Source organism: Malaclemys terrapin, chromosome 16 (assembly GCF_027887155.1).
Source record: "Malaclemys terrapin pileata isolate rMalTer1 chromosome 16, rMalTer1.hap1, whole genome shotgun sequence".
Taxonomy (NCBI): domain Eukaryota; kingdom Metazoa; phylum Chordata; order Testudines; family Emydidae; genus Malaclemys; species Malaclemys terrapin.
In genome coordinates this window covers 20,097,467-20,110,721 of record NC_071520.1, presented here as the reverse complement: position 1 = coordinate 20,110,721, position 13,255 = coordinate 20,097,467, and the positions used below count along the sequence as shown (strand labels likewise).

At 44.3% G+C, this 13,255-nt stretch overlaps 1 protein-coding gene across 2 annotated transcripts in view; it reads left to right on the top strand.

The window, feature by feature from the left end:
- ULK1 (unc-51 like autophagy activating kinase 1) overlaps positions 1 to 13,255 on the top strand; it is a 101,097-nt gene that overhangs the window by 28,348 nt on the left and 59,494 nt on the right. For both annotated transcript variants that reach the window (XM_054006583.1, XM_054006584.1), the window contains exons 6-8: positions 3,744 to 3,917; positions 6,932 to 7,005; positions 13,119 to 13,220. In XM_054006583.1, coding sequence (XP_053862558.1) covers positions 3,744 to 3,917; positions 6,932 to 7,005; positions 13,119 to 13,220 — 350 coding nt within the window. The remainder of the gene's footprint in view (positions 1 to 3,743; positions 3,918 to 6,931; positions 7,006 to 13,118; positions 13,221 to 13,255) is intronic.

The window sequence follows — 13,255 nt, the reverse complement described above, 5'->3', positions numbered from 1 at the left end:
GGAGGCCGGAGAGTGGCAGCTGTTGACTGAGTGCCCAGCTCTGCAGGCAGCAGCACAGATGTAAGGGTGGCAATACCATACCAGGCCATCCTGACTTCTACACTGCTGCTGGCGGTGGCTCTGCCTTCAGAGCTGGACTCCTGGCCAGCAGCTGCTGCTCTCCAGTTGCCCAGCTCTGAAGGCAGCGCTGCCACCAGCAGCAGCGCAGAAGTAAGGGTAGCAGTACTGCAACCCCACCTACAATAACCTTCTGACCAAAAAGGAGTTGTGGGGTGGGCACGACCCCTACAATTACAACACCATCAAATTTCAGATTAAAATAGCGGAAATCATGAGATTTATTATTTTAAAAATCCCGTGACTGTGAAATTGACCAAAATGGACCGTGAATTTGGTAGGGCCCTAGCTATGGTGAAGATGAGCTAATGCTCCCTCTGTTTATAGGGACGCTGGCACAAGTTCCTTGCTCAGGATGAGGATTTAACAGCAGAGAAATGTTAAATTGGATCATGCTCTACTTTGCTTGAATGGCCCATGCACTGGACATGTCTGCTGTGCTGTATCTTCTCCCTCCCTCTGCTTATGGGATACTGCCCTGGAGATCAGCCACTGGCTAACCTCCGCACATGACTGCCCTTCAGAAACCTTTCTGGTGGAATAGGGACAGTCCCAGTTTCCCTGATCTGTTAGCCCAGTAGGGCAAGAAAATCTTGCTAGACAGCTAGCGTGGGGACTAAACCAACTAGCCAGAGGGTAAATAGGGAAGTTACAACTGGGAAAACTACCAGCGAAGGGGTATCAACCATAGCTGCTGGGAGGTGGGAAGTTGCCAGGACTTAGGCCGTGTGTTGTTTCTGCCTCTGGCTAGTGGGGTTCTGGAGACCCCTGCTGTAAGGGAAAAGGAGCTCTCTCTTCCCTCCTTCCAGCGACTCCTAAGAGAAGAATGGAGCCAGCAGTGCAGCAAAAAGGGCCTTTGCCACTCTACCCCTCCAGAGCCTGCTGGCTGTTGCGTGGCGGGATGGGGGTGAGAGGTAAACGAGAGCTAGGAAAACTCAGTTTTTCTTTTCTCTCGTGTTTTTTTGCAGTGAGGAAAGCAGTTTTTTCCTTCCCAGCACTCCCCATATTGCAACACGTTCCCAACTGAGAGCGGCCGCGTGAAACTGACGTGACCCTTTTGTTTCATTGCTGCCCACGGTAGCAGCATCTGTGCAGCGGACCTCAGTCTTGTATCAGTTTTATTCTGCTGCTGCTTCGTGGCTCTGCAGCGTGGCAGCAGATGCATTGGAGCAGCCTGTCTGCCAGTTCAAGGCCACAGCCATGATTGGTTTACATACTTCCCATGTTTGGGAGGTTATATCTTCACAAGCTTAGGAACTTGGCACTTAACTTTTGTTTAAGTGAAAGCTTGAATTCTGCACTGCTTTCTCCAAAATGAGTGGATGCTTGTAAATCCCCATCTTGATCTATTTTTGCAGTGTAAAGCAGTAAAAGACCAGCTCCAGGTTATGCACTCTTAACATGTCCAGGGCGGGGAGATGGCTTATAATGCATTTAACTCTCTTAGCTGGTAAATTGTACGGAAACAGCTCAGAGAGGCTAATGCCTTGAAAATGTTGTGGCTTGCTGGCAGAACTGCAGGTCAGAACAAGACTTTTACAAGACTGTTTAACTGCTAGAGGCAAAGGGTATTTAGCTAAAGGAATCTATAATAGCCTGCTAGCTTGACAGCATAAATACTGCTGAGCTTAGAGTCCTACTTTTTTTGTTAGACGGATATTGAGACAGTGGGGCCCATTAGATTTGTGGGTCCAAAATGAATCTTGAAAGAGATTATTTGTGGAGAGGGGAGGGGCTGTCCTACTCTTTTAGTGATGATGGTCCCTGTTCCAAAAGTTCTGTTGTAGATTATTGGGGTCAATGTTGCCTGTTCAGAAGACCTGATGCTGTGGTTGTAGACATGATAATCATGACTTCTAATCAGCTAAGGTGTTGGGAGGAAGGATGGTCCAGTGATTAGGACACTAACCTGGCCCTCGGGAGACCTGGGTTGAACTCTCGGCTCCACCACAGACGTTCTGTGTGATCCTGGGCAAGTCACCTAGTTTCTTTGGGTCTGTTCCCTCATCTGTTAAACTGAGGTAATAGCACAGGATGTTGTGTTCATTAAAGATTGTGAGGTGATCAGATACTGTGGTGATGGGAGCCATATCAAAGTACCATGGATGGATGGATAGATACCGTGAGGAACAGTCTATTCAAGAGAACTGGCATGGAGGAGAATGTAGCCAGTCTTGCTGGACATACTAGACCTGTCTTTTCGCTAGTGTAAATCAACATTGAAATAAATGGAGTATTACCCTAATGTACACCAGGTGCGAATCTCCCCCTTCATGCTCCTGAGAGTATGTGATGTTAAAGATGAGACCATGCTTTTCATGTAAGATACTGTCAGGATTAGTTGGACTAAAATTTCAAGATGCCTTTGTAACAATTGGTATATTCCATTCACCAAGACTCCACGACAAGAGCAGGTGTCTTGTAAATTCCTGTAGAGTGCTGGCTCATGAGAACAGAACCTAGTGGGGGAAGAGAAGCTCTGCATATCTGTACGTTGGCGTTACATGTATGAAGCAATGAGGAGCTGGTTGACTGAGTGACATTTTAGGTCTGCTAGTTGTGAGTCTCCCTGTGAAGATTTGGGAGTTGGGATGTGAGTTTGTTTTCTATTCTAAATGCAGTTCAGTCAGCCCACATTTCATGCTGTCTTAAAGTAAAATATTTAATTTCCTGTGTTGGGCTAAAACTGCTTGTGCCCTGCTCTGTGTTTTCTTAAGGATTCCTCCAGTTTAGCTGAGAAGGTAGAATAGTGTTTTGATGCTCTTGCCAATATGGTTTAAGGCCTTACCAGAGAACAGCTGGAGCAACATGAAAATGGAGCCCCCAATAATTACTGGGGCATTTACGAGAGAGATGATTTTATTCAAGTGAAATGTATTTCTTTGAACCTTATTTGTTCTTGAATGTTAGCATCCACCCAGGAAGGCGTCACACAGTATTGCTATTGAGATTGGTTCTGTGTTCAGTGGGCCAGATCCCGCCTTTGGTAGGTGTGTCTTACAGATGTGCTTGTAAAGCTGTGGGGAAAGAGGATTCATAAACTAGCTGGGGTTAATTTTGGATCAACCTCATTGGATGTGGGATTCCGTTTAGCTTCTTGATCCTTTCAGTATTTCTTTGTTTTAAAATCAAAAGGTCCCAGAAAGCCTGCCTCCCAGCAGAATGCAGTTAGCTGCATGCACATTTAAAGAACTGGATTCATTTTTTAAAAAAACATTGTTGATGAGAGCTATTTATAGTCAGTCTCCTCCCTGTTGGTACATACTGTTGCAGGGACAGATCCTCCGCTGGTGTAAATTGGTGGATCTTCACCATAGTCAGTGGAGCTGCCACTGAAGTCAGTGATGTTATGCTGATTTATAGTAGCTGAGGATCAGGCGCACCGTTCTTTGCATCATTTCAGATATGGAGGAGAATGCAGTTTAGTCACCAATACTTTAAGGGATGCTCTTCAAGAACCAATTTAAAAACAAGCCCCATGTAGTTCCTTTCTCACTGAGTAGCTTGAGGGAGCGTTGGAGGTGCTCGACCCAGAGTTATCCTTGTTCATCTCTGTGGAGAAGCTGCCTTCTGCTTTGCTTAGTGATGGCTGGTGTTACAATCGTTCTGTCTGTTTCTCCTTCCAGCTATGCGGACGCTTAGCGAAGATACCATCAGGCTCTTTCTCCAGCAGATAGCAGGTGCCATGAAAATGCTACACAGCAAAGGTATCATCCACCGGGATTTGAAACCACAGAATATCCTCCTTTCTTATGCTGGAGGCAAGAAGTCAAATCCTAACAACATTCGTATAAAGATTGGTAAGAACCTTTCCTTATATCCTGCTTTCAGAAACGCTTTCCTGGGAACGATCAACATGGCTTTGGAAATGGCTAACTAGCCAATCCAGACTGCTGCAACTGGATAAGAAACAAATGAACTGATCATGGGGGAATTAGGATTAGTTTTTCACTATTGCAGTGGAATGTCTTGAAAGCTCTCCAGGTCAGATCCTCAGCTGGTGTGCATCAGTGTAGTGCTGTTGACGTCAGTGGAGCTGTGCTAGCTCACACCAACTGAATGTCTGTCTCTCCCTCCCACCCCCCGTATCCATTTGTTTTGTTTCTTTCCCTTGTTCCAAAAGAAGCGGATGCTGATCAGCACTGTGCTCCACTGGATAACTATTGTGGTTAAGTCTTAGGGTACGTCTATACTACCCGCCGGATCGGCGGGTAGCGATCAGTCTATCGGGGATCGATTTATCACGTGTAGTGTAGACGCGATAAATTGATCCCCGATCGCTCTCCTGTCGACTGCTGAACTCCAGCTTGGTGAGAGGCAGAAGCAAAGTCGACAGGGGGGGCGGCGGCCGTCGATCCCGCGCCGCGAGGACACAAAGTAAGCGATTCTAAGTTGATCTAAGATACGATGACTTCAGCTACGCTATTCTCGTAGTTGGGATTTAGTTGGGAATTGGTCCTGCTTTGAGCAGGGGGTTGGACTAGATGACATCTTGAGGTCCCTTCCAACCCTGATATTCTATGATTCTATGATTCTTGCAGCTAAAGTTGCATATCTTAGATCGATTTCCCCCTCCGCCCCCCAGTGTAGATCAGGCCTTAAATTCTAGTGCATCAGCTGCCTCCACCCAAGCTCCCCAGGATGTTTAAATGAAATCGTGGGTAGTCATGTGGATTATATATAGTTTGACTTCCTGGCCTAAGGATGGGTGTTCAGATATGGAGCCTTTCATCTCTCAGGCTCTGTCTAGATTAGGAGAATAGCTAGCACATTTTTAAACATGACCTAACCTGTTTTAACTAGCAAGTCTTTTGTTTTTATATATGACCTATTTTGCTACTCTAGTGATGACCTGGATCGTTAGTTCCAATCCATCCCTGGTAGTTAGTGAGTGACAGAGTTCTTATGCTCTGGCTGTTCTGTGACATATGCAAAATGAATTGGGTGGACTCAGTCCAGTTACAAGTTGAGAGGTGTCTTTCTCAGAAAAAACAGTCATTCAGTTTCCTCCCTGGACAACAGTTGTCTAGGCAGTGATCTTGATTTGTCCTGGCCTTTTAAAACATAGATGGGGCATGCTGGCAGAGTGGGGTGGGAGAGGTAGGGAATTTTGGTGTCCCAAGACTGCGATCCTTACATACTTCGTGAACGCTGAGCTCTGATTTAAAAAACAGCACATGTGATGGTTGCCATCTTGGCTGACACCAGGAATTGAATCAGAAACCTCCAGAGCTAAAAATGTCAGTTTACAGCTTGAGCTAAAGAACCAGGTTGGATGTGATGGACCCACATCCTCCGTGGATCAAGCACAGAGGGGGACATGTAACATATGCTGATTGACCGGTTATACGAACACACGCCAGAAACCCAGTTAGTGAACCCAAGGTCTCTCTTAAAGGAGAGCTGTGTAGTTGCATCTTGATTCATGGACATTTGTTGGACTATACTGCAAGTTGACCAAGTTGACTCTGACACCAATTAAATTATACCATGCTCTGTTTCAACTCTGTCTTGTGGAGAAAGCGTGAGTGCCTTTTGGTTGACAAATGAAGTCTGCTGGAGAATGAGGTCTGCTGGAGGTCTGTGTGAAATTTTGCAGCCGCTCAGCTGTAGCTGAAGCGTTCTCCAGAATTCAAGCATGGATGGAAAGTAGAAGTGTCTAATGACCCACAGGCACATAAAAAGGGAGGGCCATCTAAACAGCAGTCCTAGCTAATGTGTGCTGCATTAGTCTTAGTTCGTGGTAACCTTCACACACACTGCTGTTTAACCACCCCTTTTCCTTAAGAAGGACAGTGTGTGGTCCAGGAGTGGGACTAGTCAGACATAATATTCTAATGACAGATGGCGATATAAACAGCCGTGTCAAATATTGCTTGAAATATCTGGTAACCTTAAGGGAACCTCTAAGCATCATATGATCAGATGCTGAGTAACTTGCAGCTGTAAATCCTTTTAGCGTTGATAGACCCTGGCTTTTCTAGGGTGAACTAATGACTCAGTTTTTTTTTATTTATTTATATATATATATACTCAGTGCAAAGCCAGTGCTCTAGCAATGTCTTGGTATCACAAATGCTACATAAATAGTGTCATGCAGCTTCAAACGAGCATGTTCCAAAGATACAGATGGGTGTTCATTATGTTGTGGTACAACCCTGCCTCCTGCCCTATGTCATGGAGTGTAACTACCGCTTCCCCAAATCTGAAGTAGCAGCAAGTAATGAGGGAAAAGCTATCAAGCTATGCTTGGGCCTTCACTGCATTCATAAATCTCAGACTAGATTATGGTGACCAGATGTCCCGATTTTTGGGTTTTTTTCTTATATAGGCTTCCATTACCCCCCAACCCCCGTCCCAATTTTTCACACTTGCTGTCTGGTCACCCTAGACTAGATGCTCAGCTAATGTAAAGAGGCATAGCTCCATTGCAGTCAATAGAGGCTTCCCAGTTTCCACCGGCTGAGAATCTGGCCACTGGATTCCACCTGGAAAGAACAAACATTGAACAATAGACACAGGAAAAATAGTGACTGCAGGCACCTTTAAGTGGGATTCATTCCTTTTCATATAGAATGCTTTTTATAGCTGCATTTTCTCAACCCTTTCTGTTGAATGGAACGTGTAATAATAGTGAGAGAAACTTGGGTTAGCTCGGGGATAGAACACAAGTTCTGTATTCAAAATGGGGGACGTCCCTTGTATTGAGGGGCCACGGAGAAACAGGAGGCCCCACGCTGGGAATTGAGGCAACTGAAGAAAGGTTGGGCTTCTCTAGAACTAGTGAACAAACTTCTTTTCTTTGTATTTGTAGCTGATTTTGGATTTGCCCGGTACCTGCAAAGCAACATGATGGCAGCAACGCTGTGTGGCTCCCCTATGTACATGGTAAGTGCACTCTGCTTATGTATCTTTGTGGTCAAACGGCTGTATTGTATAGGCTAGTCTTCCTGACATGTGGAATCTGCAATGGTTATTTTGTTTATACCATTCAAAGCTCTGGGCAACCATTAAGCCTAATTCTTCCTTTCCTCCTAGACCTCCCCCCAAGACCTGAATTTTGTGTTCTTAAAGCTGTTGTTGTAAGTGAAACCCTAGTGGGAGACCTGATAAAGATTCTCTGAGAGGCAAGATGGCAAACATCTATGCTGCTGTGCTGACATTTGCCTTTCAGGCAACCGTTGGTAAATAATAATAGACTATTGATTGACCCCACTCAGAAATTGCCTCTTCCAGATAGGAAGCAGGGCCCTTCAGCTAAGGCGTTGGGACCTAAAATCCAGTGTTATCCCTTGACTGCAGGCTGAGTAGCAAAGATGCAAACTAGGAATGACGTTGCAGCCATAAAGCCTTTTCCAAGGTGCTGCCTTGATAAAGGGCCTCTTGGACAAAGTGTCCTCTCTTCCATTGCTCTCTGTTCCCAGTGTTGAGAGACAGTGGCCCTCTGTTTGTAATTCAGCCAGCCCGTGGTGTACCTGCTCTATATCTTGATTGGGCTATATGGATACATTTTTTTTCTGGTGTGATATGTGAACATAGAATCATAGAAATGCAGGGCTGGAAGGGTCCTTGAGAGTCATTAAGTTCGGCCCTCAGCACTGTGGCAGGACCAAGTAAACCTAGACAATCCCTGACAGGTGTTCATCCAACCTGCTTTTAAAAACCTCTGATGATGGGGATTCCCCAACCTTGGTAGCCTATTCCAGTGGTTAGCTACTCTTACAGTTAGAAAGCTTTTCCTCATTTCTAACCTAAATCTCCCTTGCTGCAGATTAAGCCCTTTATTTCTTGTCCTACCTTCAGTGGCCTTTGAGAACAATTGATCACAGTCCTCTTTATAACAGCCCTTAACGTAGTGGAAGACTCTTATCAGGTCCCCACTCAGTCGTCTTTTCTCAAGATTAAACATGCCCAGTTTTTTAACTTTTTCTCAGAGGTCAAGTTTTTTAAACCTTTTATATTTATGTTGCTCTCCTCTGGAGATCTTTCCTAAAGTGTTGTGCCCAGAACTGGACATGGTTTTTCAGCAGTGAATAGAGCAGGAAAGTTACCTCCTGCGTCTTACATATGACATTCTTGTTAATACATCCCAGAATTGTATTAACCTTTTTCGCAGCTGCATCACATTGTTGACTCGTATTCAATTTGTAATCCTCTATAACCCCCAGCTCCTCTTCAGCAGCACTACCATTTAGCCAGTTATTCTCCGTTTTGTAGTTGTGCATTTGATTTTTAATTCCTAAGTGAAGTACATTGCACTTGTCTTTATTGAGTTTCATCTTGTTAAATTCAGACCAATTCTCCAGTTCGTCAAGGTTCTTTTAAATTCTAATCCTGTCCTCCAAAATGCTTGCAATCATCACAGCAGCTTGATCCCATCTGCAGATTTTATAACCACACTCTCCACTCCATTTTCCAAGTCATTAATGAAAATACTGAATAATACCGGACCTGCGATTGATCTCTGTGATCACTAGATATGTCCCCCAAGTTTGAGAACTAGTCTTTGAGTACATTTTTCAATCAGTTGTGCACCCACCAGATAGTAATTTCATCTAGACCACATTTTCCTAGTTTGCAAATGAGAATGTCATGGGGGACTGTGTATATCACTAGGCCAGTAACCCTGTCAAAGAAGGAATTAGGTTCGCTTGGCATAATTTGTTCTTGACAAATCCATGCTGGCTATTCTATATAACACTATTATCTTCCAGGTGCTTACAAACTGATTGTTAATCATTTGTTTCAGTATCTTTCCAGGTATCGAAGTTAGGTTGACTGGTCTATAATTCCATGTGTCCTCTTTGTTCCCCCCTTTTAAAGACAGGTACTATGTTTGCCCTGCCCCAGTCTTCTGGGACCTCACCCATCCTCCATGAGTTCCCAAAGATAATTGCTAATGGTTCTGAGATTGCTTCAGCTAGGTCCTTAAGTACCCTAGGATGAATTTCATCAGGCCCTGCCAACTTGAATATATCAAACTTATCTGAATATTCTTTAACCTGTTCTTTCCCTTTTGGGGCTTGGATTCCTTCCCCCTTGTTAATATTAATCGTGCTTTAATACCATTAACCTTTTTAGAGATGACTGTAGCAAAATAGGCATTAAACACCTCAGGATTCTTTGTCATCGGTTATTAGCTCTGCTTCCCCCCCCAAGTAGAGGACCTACACTTTCCTTCATCTTTCTCTGGCTCCTGATGTATTTGAAGAACCTTTTTTTATTGCTTTTTATGTCCCTTGCTAGGTGTAATTCATTTTGCGCCTTAGTCTATCTGATTTTGTTCCTACATGCTTGTGCTATTGGATTGTTTCTTCTTAGCAATTTGTCCATGTTTTCACTTTTTTGTAGGATTCCTTTTTTATGTTTCAGGTCATTAAAGATCTCCTGATGGAGCCATATTGCCTCTTACTATTCTTTCTATCTTTCCTTCGTGTCAGGATAGTTTTCAGTTGTGCCTTTAATATTGTCTCCTTGAGAAACTGCCAGCTCTCCTGAACTCCTTTTTCTTTTAGATGTTCTTCCCACAGGATATTTCCTACCAGTTTTCTGGTTTGTCAAAGTTTGCTTTGTCCTTTATTCTGCCGATCTCACTCCTTCCTTTCCTTAGAATCGTGAAATCTATCATTTCATAATCACTTCCACTCAAATTGCCTTTCACCTGCACACTTGTTATCAATTCCTCCCTGTTAGTCAGAATCAAGTCTAAAATGGCTGTTTCTCTGGTTACTTCCTCCACTTTCCAGAACGAAAAGTTGTGGACAATACATTCCAAGAACTTGGAAATTTTGTGTTTTGCCGTATTACTTTCCCAACAGATGACTAGGTAGTTAAGTTACCAGATCTTGTGTTTTGGATATTTGTTGTTCTAGAAATGCCTCATCCGTCGTCTTCTCCTTATTTGGTAGTTCATAGTAGATCCATACCATGACGGCACCCCTGTTGTCTTTACCAAGAGACTCTCAAATGGTCTGCCTCTCACCACTTTCTGGGCCTCAGAACAAATGTATATATTCTTGATGTATAATGAAACACCTCCCTTTTTGTACCCTGCCTGCCCTTTCTGATCAAATATCTCCCTCTATACAAATATTCCAGTCGTGAGACTTATCCCACCAAGTCCAGTTAAGTCATAATTGGACTTATGTACTAATACTTCCAGTTCTTCCTGTTTATTCCCTATACATTTGTGTATAGACATCTCCTCGCTGTCAGTAAGAGTTGTGCCCCATTAGTAGAGGGATAAAGTGGGACTGATGGAAGAATTGTAGCCTACAAATCTTGATTAGAAACCTCTTCTGCATCAGGCTGAGCTTCAGAGCAGGCTACTGAGATAGAAGGTGACACCTGCTTTCAAACAAAGGAGACCTTTCTAATATGTGTTTACAACATGCTCCGGAGGAGGTTGTAGGATAGCAGAGAGGCTTGTGACTAGTCAAGAATGTAGGGCTATGTTAGGAAGCTGGCATGATGCCTGCACCTTACTGCTTTCCAAATCACCCTCGCTGTTGTCACAAGCACTAAAATTAAACTCCAAACTAGAGAGATTTCAGGTTATAAATATCTGGGTATCTGCTCTCGTGACCCATCTCTCAAAGAGAGAGGTGAATTTTCAGCTTTCCATATGTGACCTGAACAATATACCCCTACAGTCATTAAATCTGCTGCTAAATATATTTCACAGCCTAACCTAATTCTAAAACAATGGCTGTAAATGGAGTCTGCCCGGCTTCTCTTGCGATCCACATCTACTTCGTGCCTTGGTCAAGCCAGTTGCCAGAAGGATATTTGCTTAGACTGCAACCAGACATGCTAAAAAAACCACCCCACACACAATCCATAGCGATGAAATGTAAAGTGGTAATTGCTTGTTCATGTGCATGGAGTCAACTGGTATAAAATAACCTCAGTGTATCACTCACACCAGGGCAGCAAAATTAAAAAGTCAATGCTCTCCCATTAATTCAGGCTGGGGTTTTCAAAGGTGAGATGGAGAATTAGACCTGGTCTGCACTCCAAAGGTAGGTTGGCTTAACTAAGTTGCTCAGGGCTGTGCGATGTAGTGAAGTCAACCTAAGCCCCGTTGGTGACACCACTAGGTCGAGGGAAGAATTCTTCTGCTGACCTAGTTACTGCCTCTGGGAGAGGTGGATTTATTACAGGGATAAAAAAAACCCTTTCGTCACTGTAGTGTCTATGGTGCAGCTGGGCCGCTGCTGTTTTTTATCATCGACATTGCCTGAGATGGCCAACTCTCATTGAATTTCAATGTGGTTTAAGTGCCTACTTTCCTTAAGCTCCTTTTAAAACCCCCAGCCTGAGCCTTCGTCCTGGCACAGGACTCGGCTGCATTACACAGTGGCCTGTAGCTCCACTGTGTTTAAAACTGCATCTGTCGGTGCAAACCAAAGCGAGCCTGACTTCCTCTTGCTTTATTGTTGAAGCCAGTTGTTTGTTGACGTGCTGTATATAAGGGTGATGTAACCTCTTTCCTCTTGAGAAACTTTCCTGAACTGTCTATTTTTAGTGACGCTTTTTCTTTTACGTTCTCTTGAAAGTAGATCAGATATCTGGCTCACTTTTAAAGTGAGAGGGACTGTTTTTTTTGTAAGTACTCTGGGAATTCCTTTTGGGTTTAAAAAGTTCCATGTTCTTGATTTAAAGGTGATTTTTTGGGGGAGGTGGGTGGGTGTGTTAAGTTCTGAGTAAAATGTGTTCTGATTTCTGGGAGGCATTCAGGGGTTTACTCTGCTGCTGTTGTGGGTCCCTGTGTGTGCATGGTGAGTGACAGATAGCAGGGGTGGCCTTTGCATTCCCTATCCGCGTGTCCTCATGCATGCACATAGCCAGCCCTACTTTCTTGCCTTGCCACAGAAGGAGGAATGCTATGTCAGTGTGAGAGTTCAGCAAAGGGGGCTGTGTGTCTGACCCCTCACGAAATCTGGGTCCTCACCCAGAATGGTTCTGAGCATCCACATCTGCCATTGACAACCGTTTCCTTGACTCTGTTTGTTTGGTGCTGAGGCAGGGTTAACCAGCTCCTGTCCGTGCATTGTTCAGAGTGGGGTGTTTTTGTTTTGTCCCCTATCCTCCCAATGCCACCCTCAGCCCAAATGGAACAAATCTTTTCTTGGCCTTTGCTTATGGCACAGCTAGGAAACTGATCCCCTTTCAGTCCTGTCTCCTGTGAGCGTTAGAGGAAGTCTCTTTTATAAATATAGGTTTTAAGCTAGCCTGTCCTTCTCCCACCTTCACCTCCACACTGATCCAGAGGCACATTGCATTCTGAGCTATTGATCATTCTGAATCTATGCTATCTTTAGCTTCTGGAGCAAACCTGCAGTGAGGAGTGGGGTGCATTTTGTGGAAGGTTCCAGACCACAGAGATTGTGGGGAAGCAAGGTGGGGACTGACCTCTTTTTGGATAAACACATGGGCCTGCTTTTGAACTCAAGTCCCGTCCACTGACATGACTACTGCCACATGTCACAGCTGCCTGCTTGGATTAGCCTCTTAAGAAATCCAGGGAGTGGGAAGGGCTGAGTTACCTGTACCAACTGGATCCTTTGTTTGTCGTGGCTGTAACTGGTAACATTGGGACTTGAACTGGAGTGCGTGTGTGCAGTTGCTTTGTTTTACAAGAGATGCCTGTGCTGCTCCAAAGGGACTCCTTTGTTTGCAAGTTGATTCAATAGAGATTGTAATGCCTGAGAAGGGGATGCACTGTTTTGCCTACAATGCATCAGGCAGAAGTAAAGCGGGCAGTGCCTAAAGTAAAACCATGCCTCAAGTAACCAGATTAGCGTTATGAAACCGCCTCCTTGCTAATATGAACGCAGCACTTTAAAGCAGGGGGAAAAAAATCTTTAATCCCTTTTCTTTGGTGGAATCTTGGCCCGGTGCTTTTTTTTTTTAAAATTAGGGGCTTCTGTTTCTCTGGTAGCTGCCAAGAAAAGAGCCGAGGCTTTTTAAACAAAACTCTGTGTTCTTTCTCCACGCAGGCCCCAGAAGTCATTATGTCCCAACACTATGACGCTAAAGCTGACCTTTGGAGCATAGGAACCATCATTTACCAGTGTCTGACAGGAAAGGCTCCCTTCCAGGTGAGTGGCTCTATGGCTATTAATGCTTGATGAGT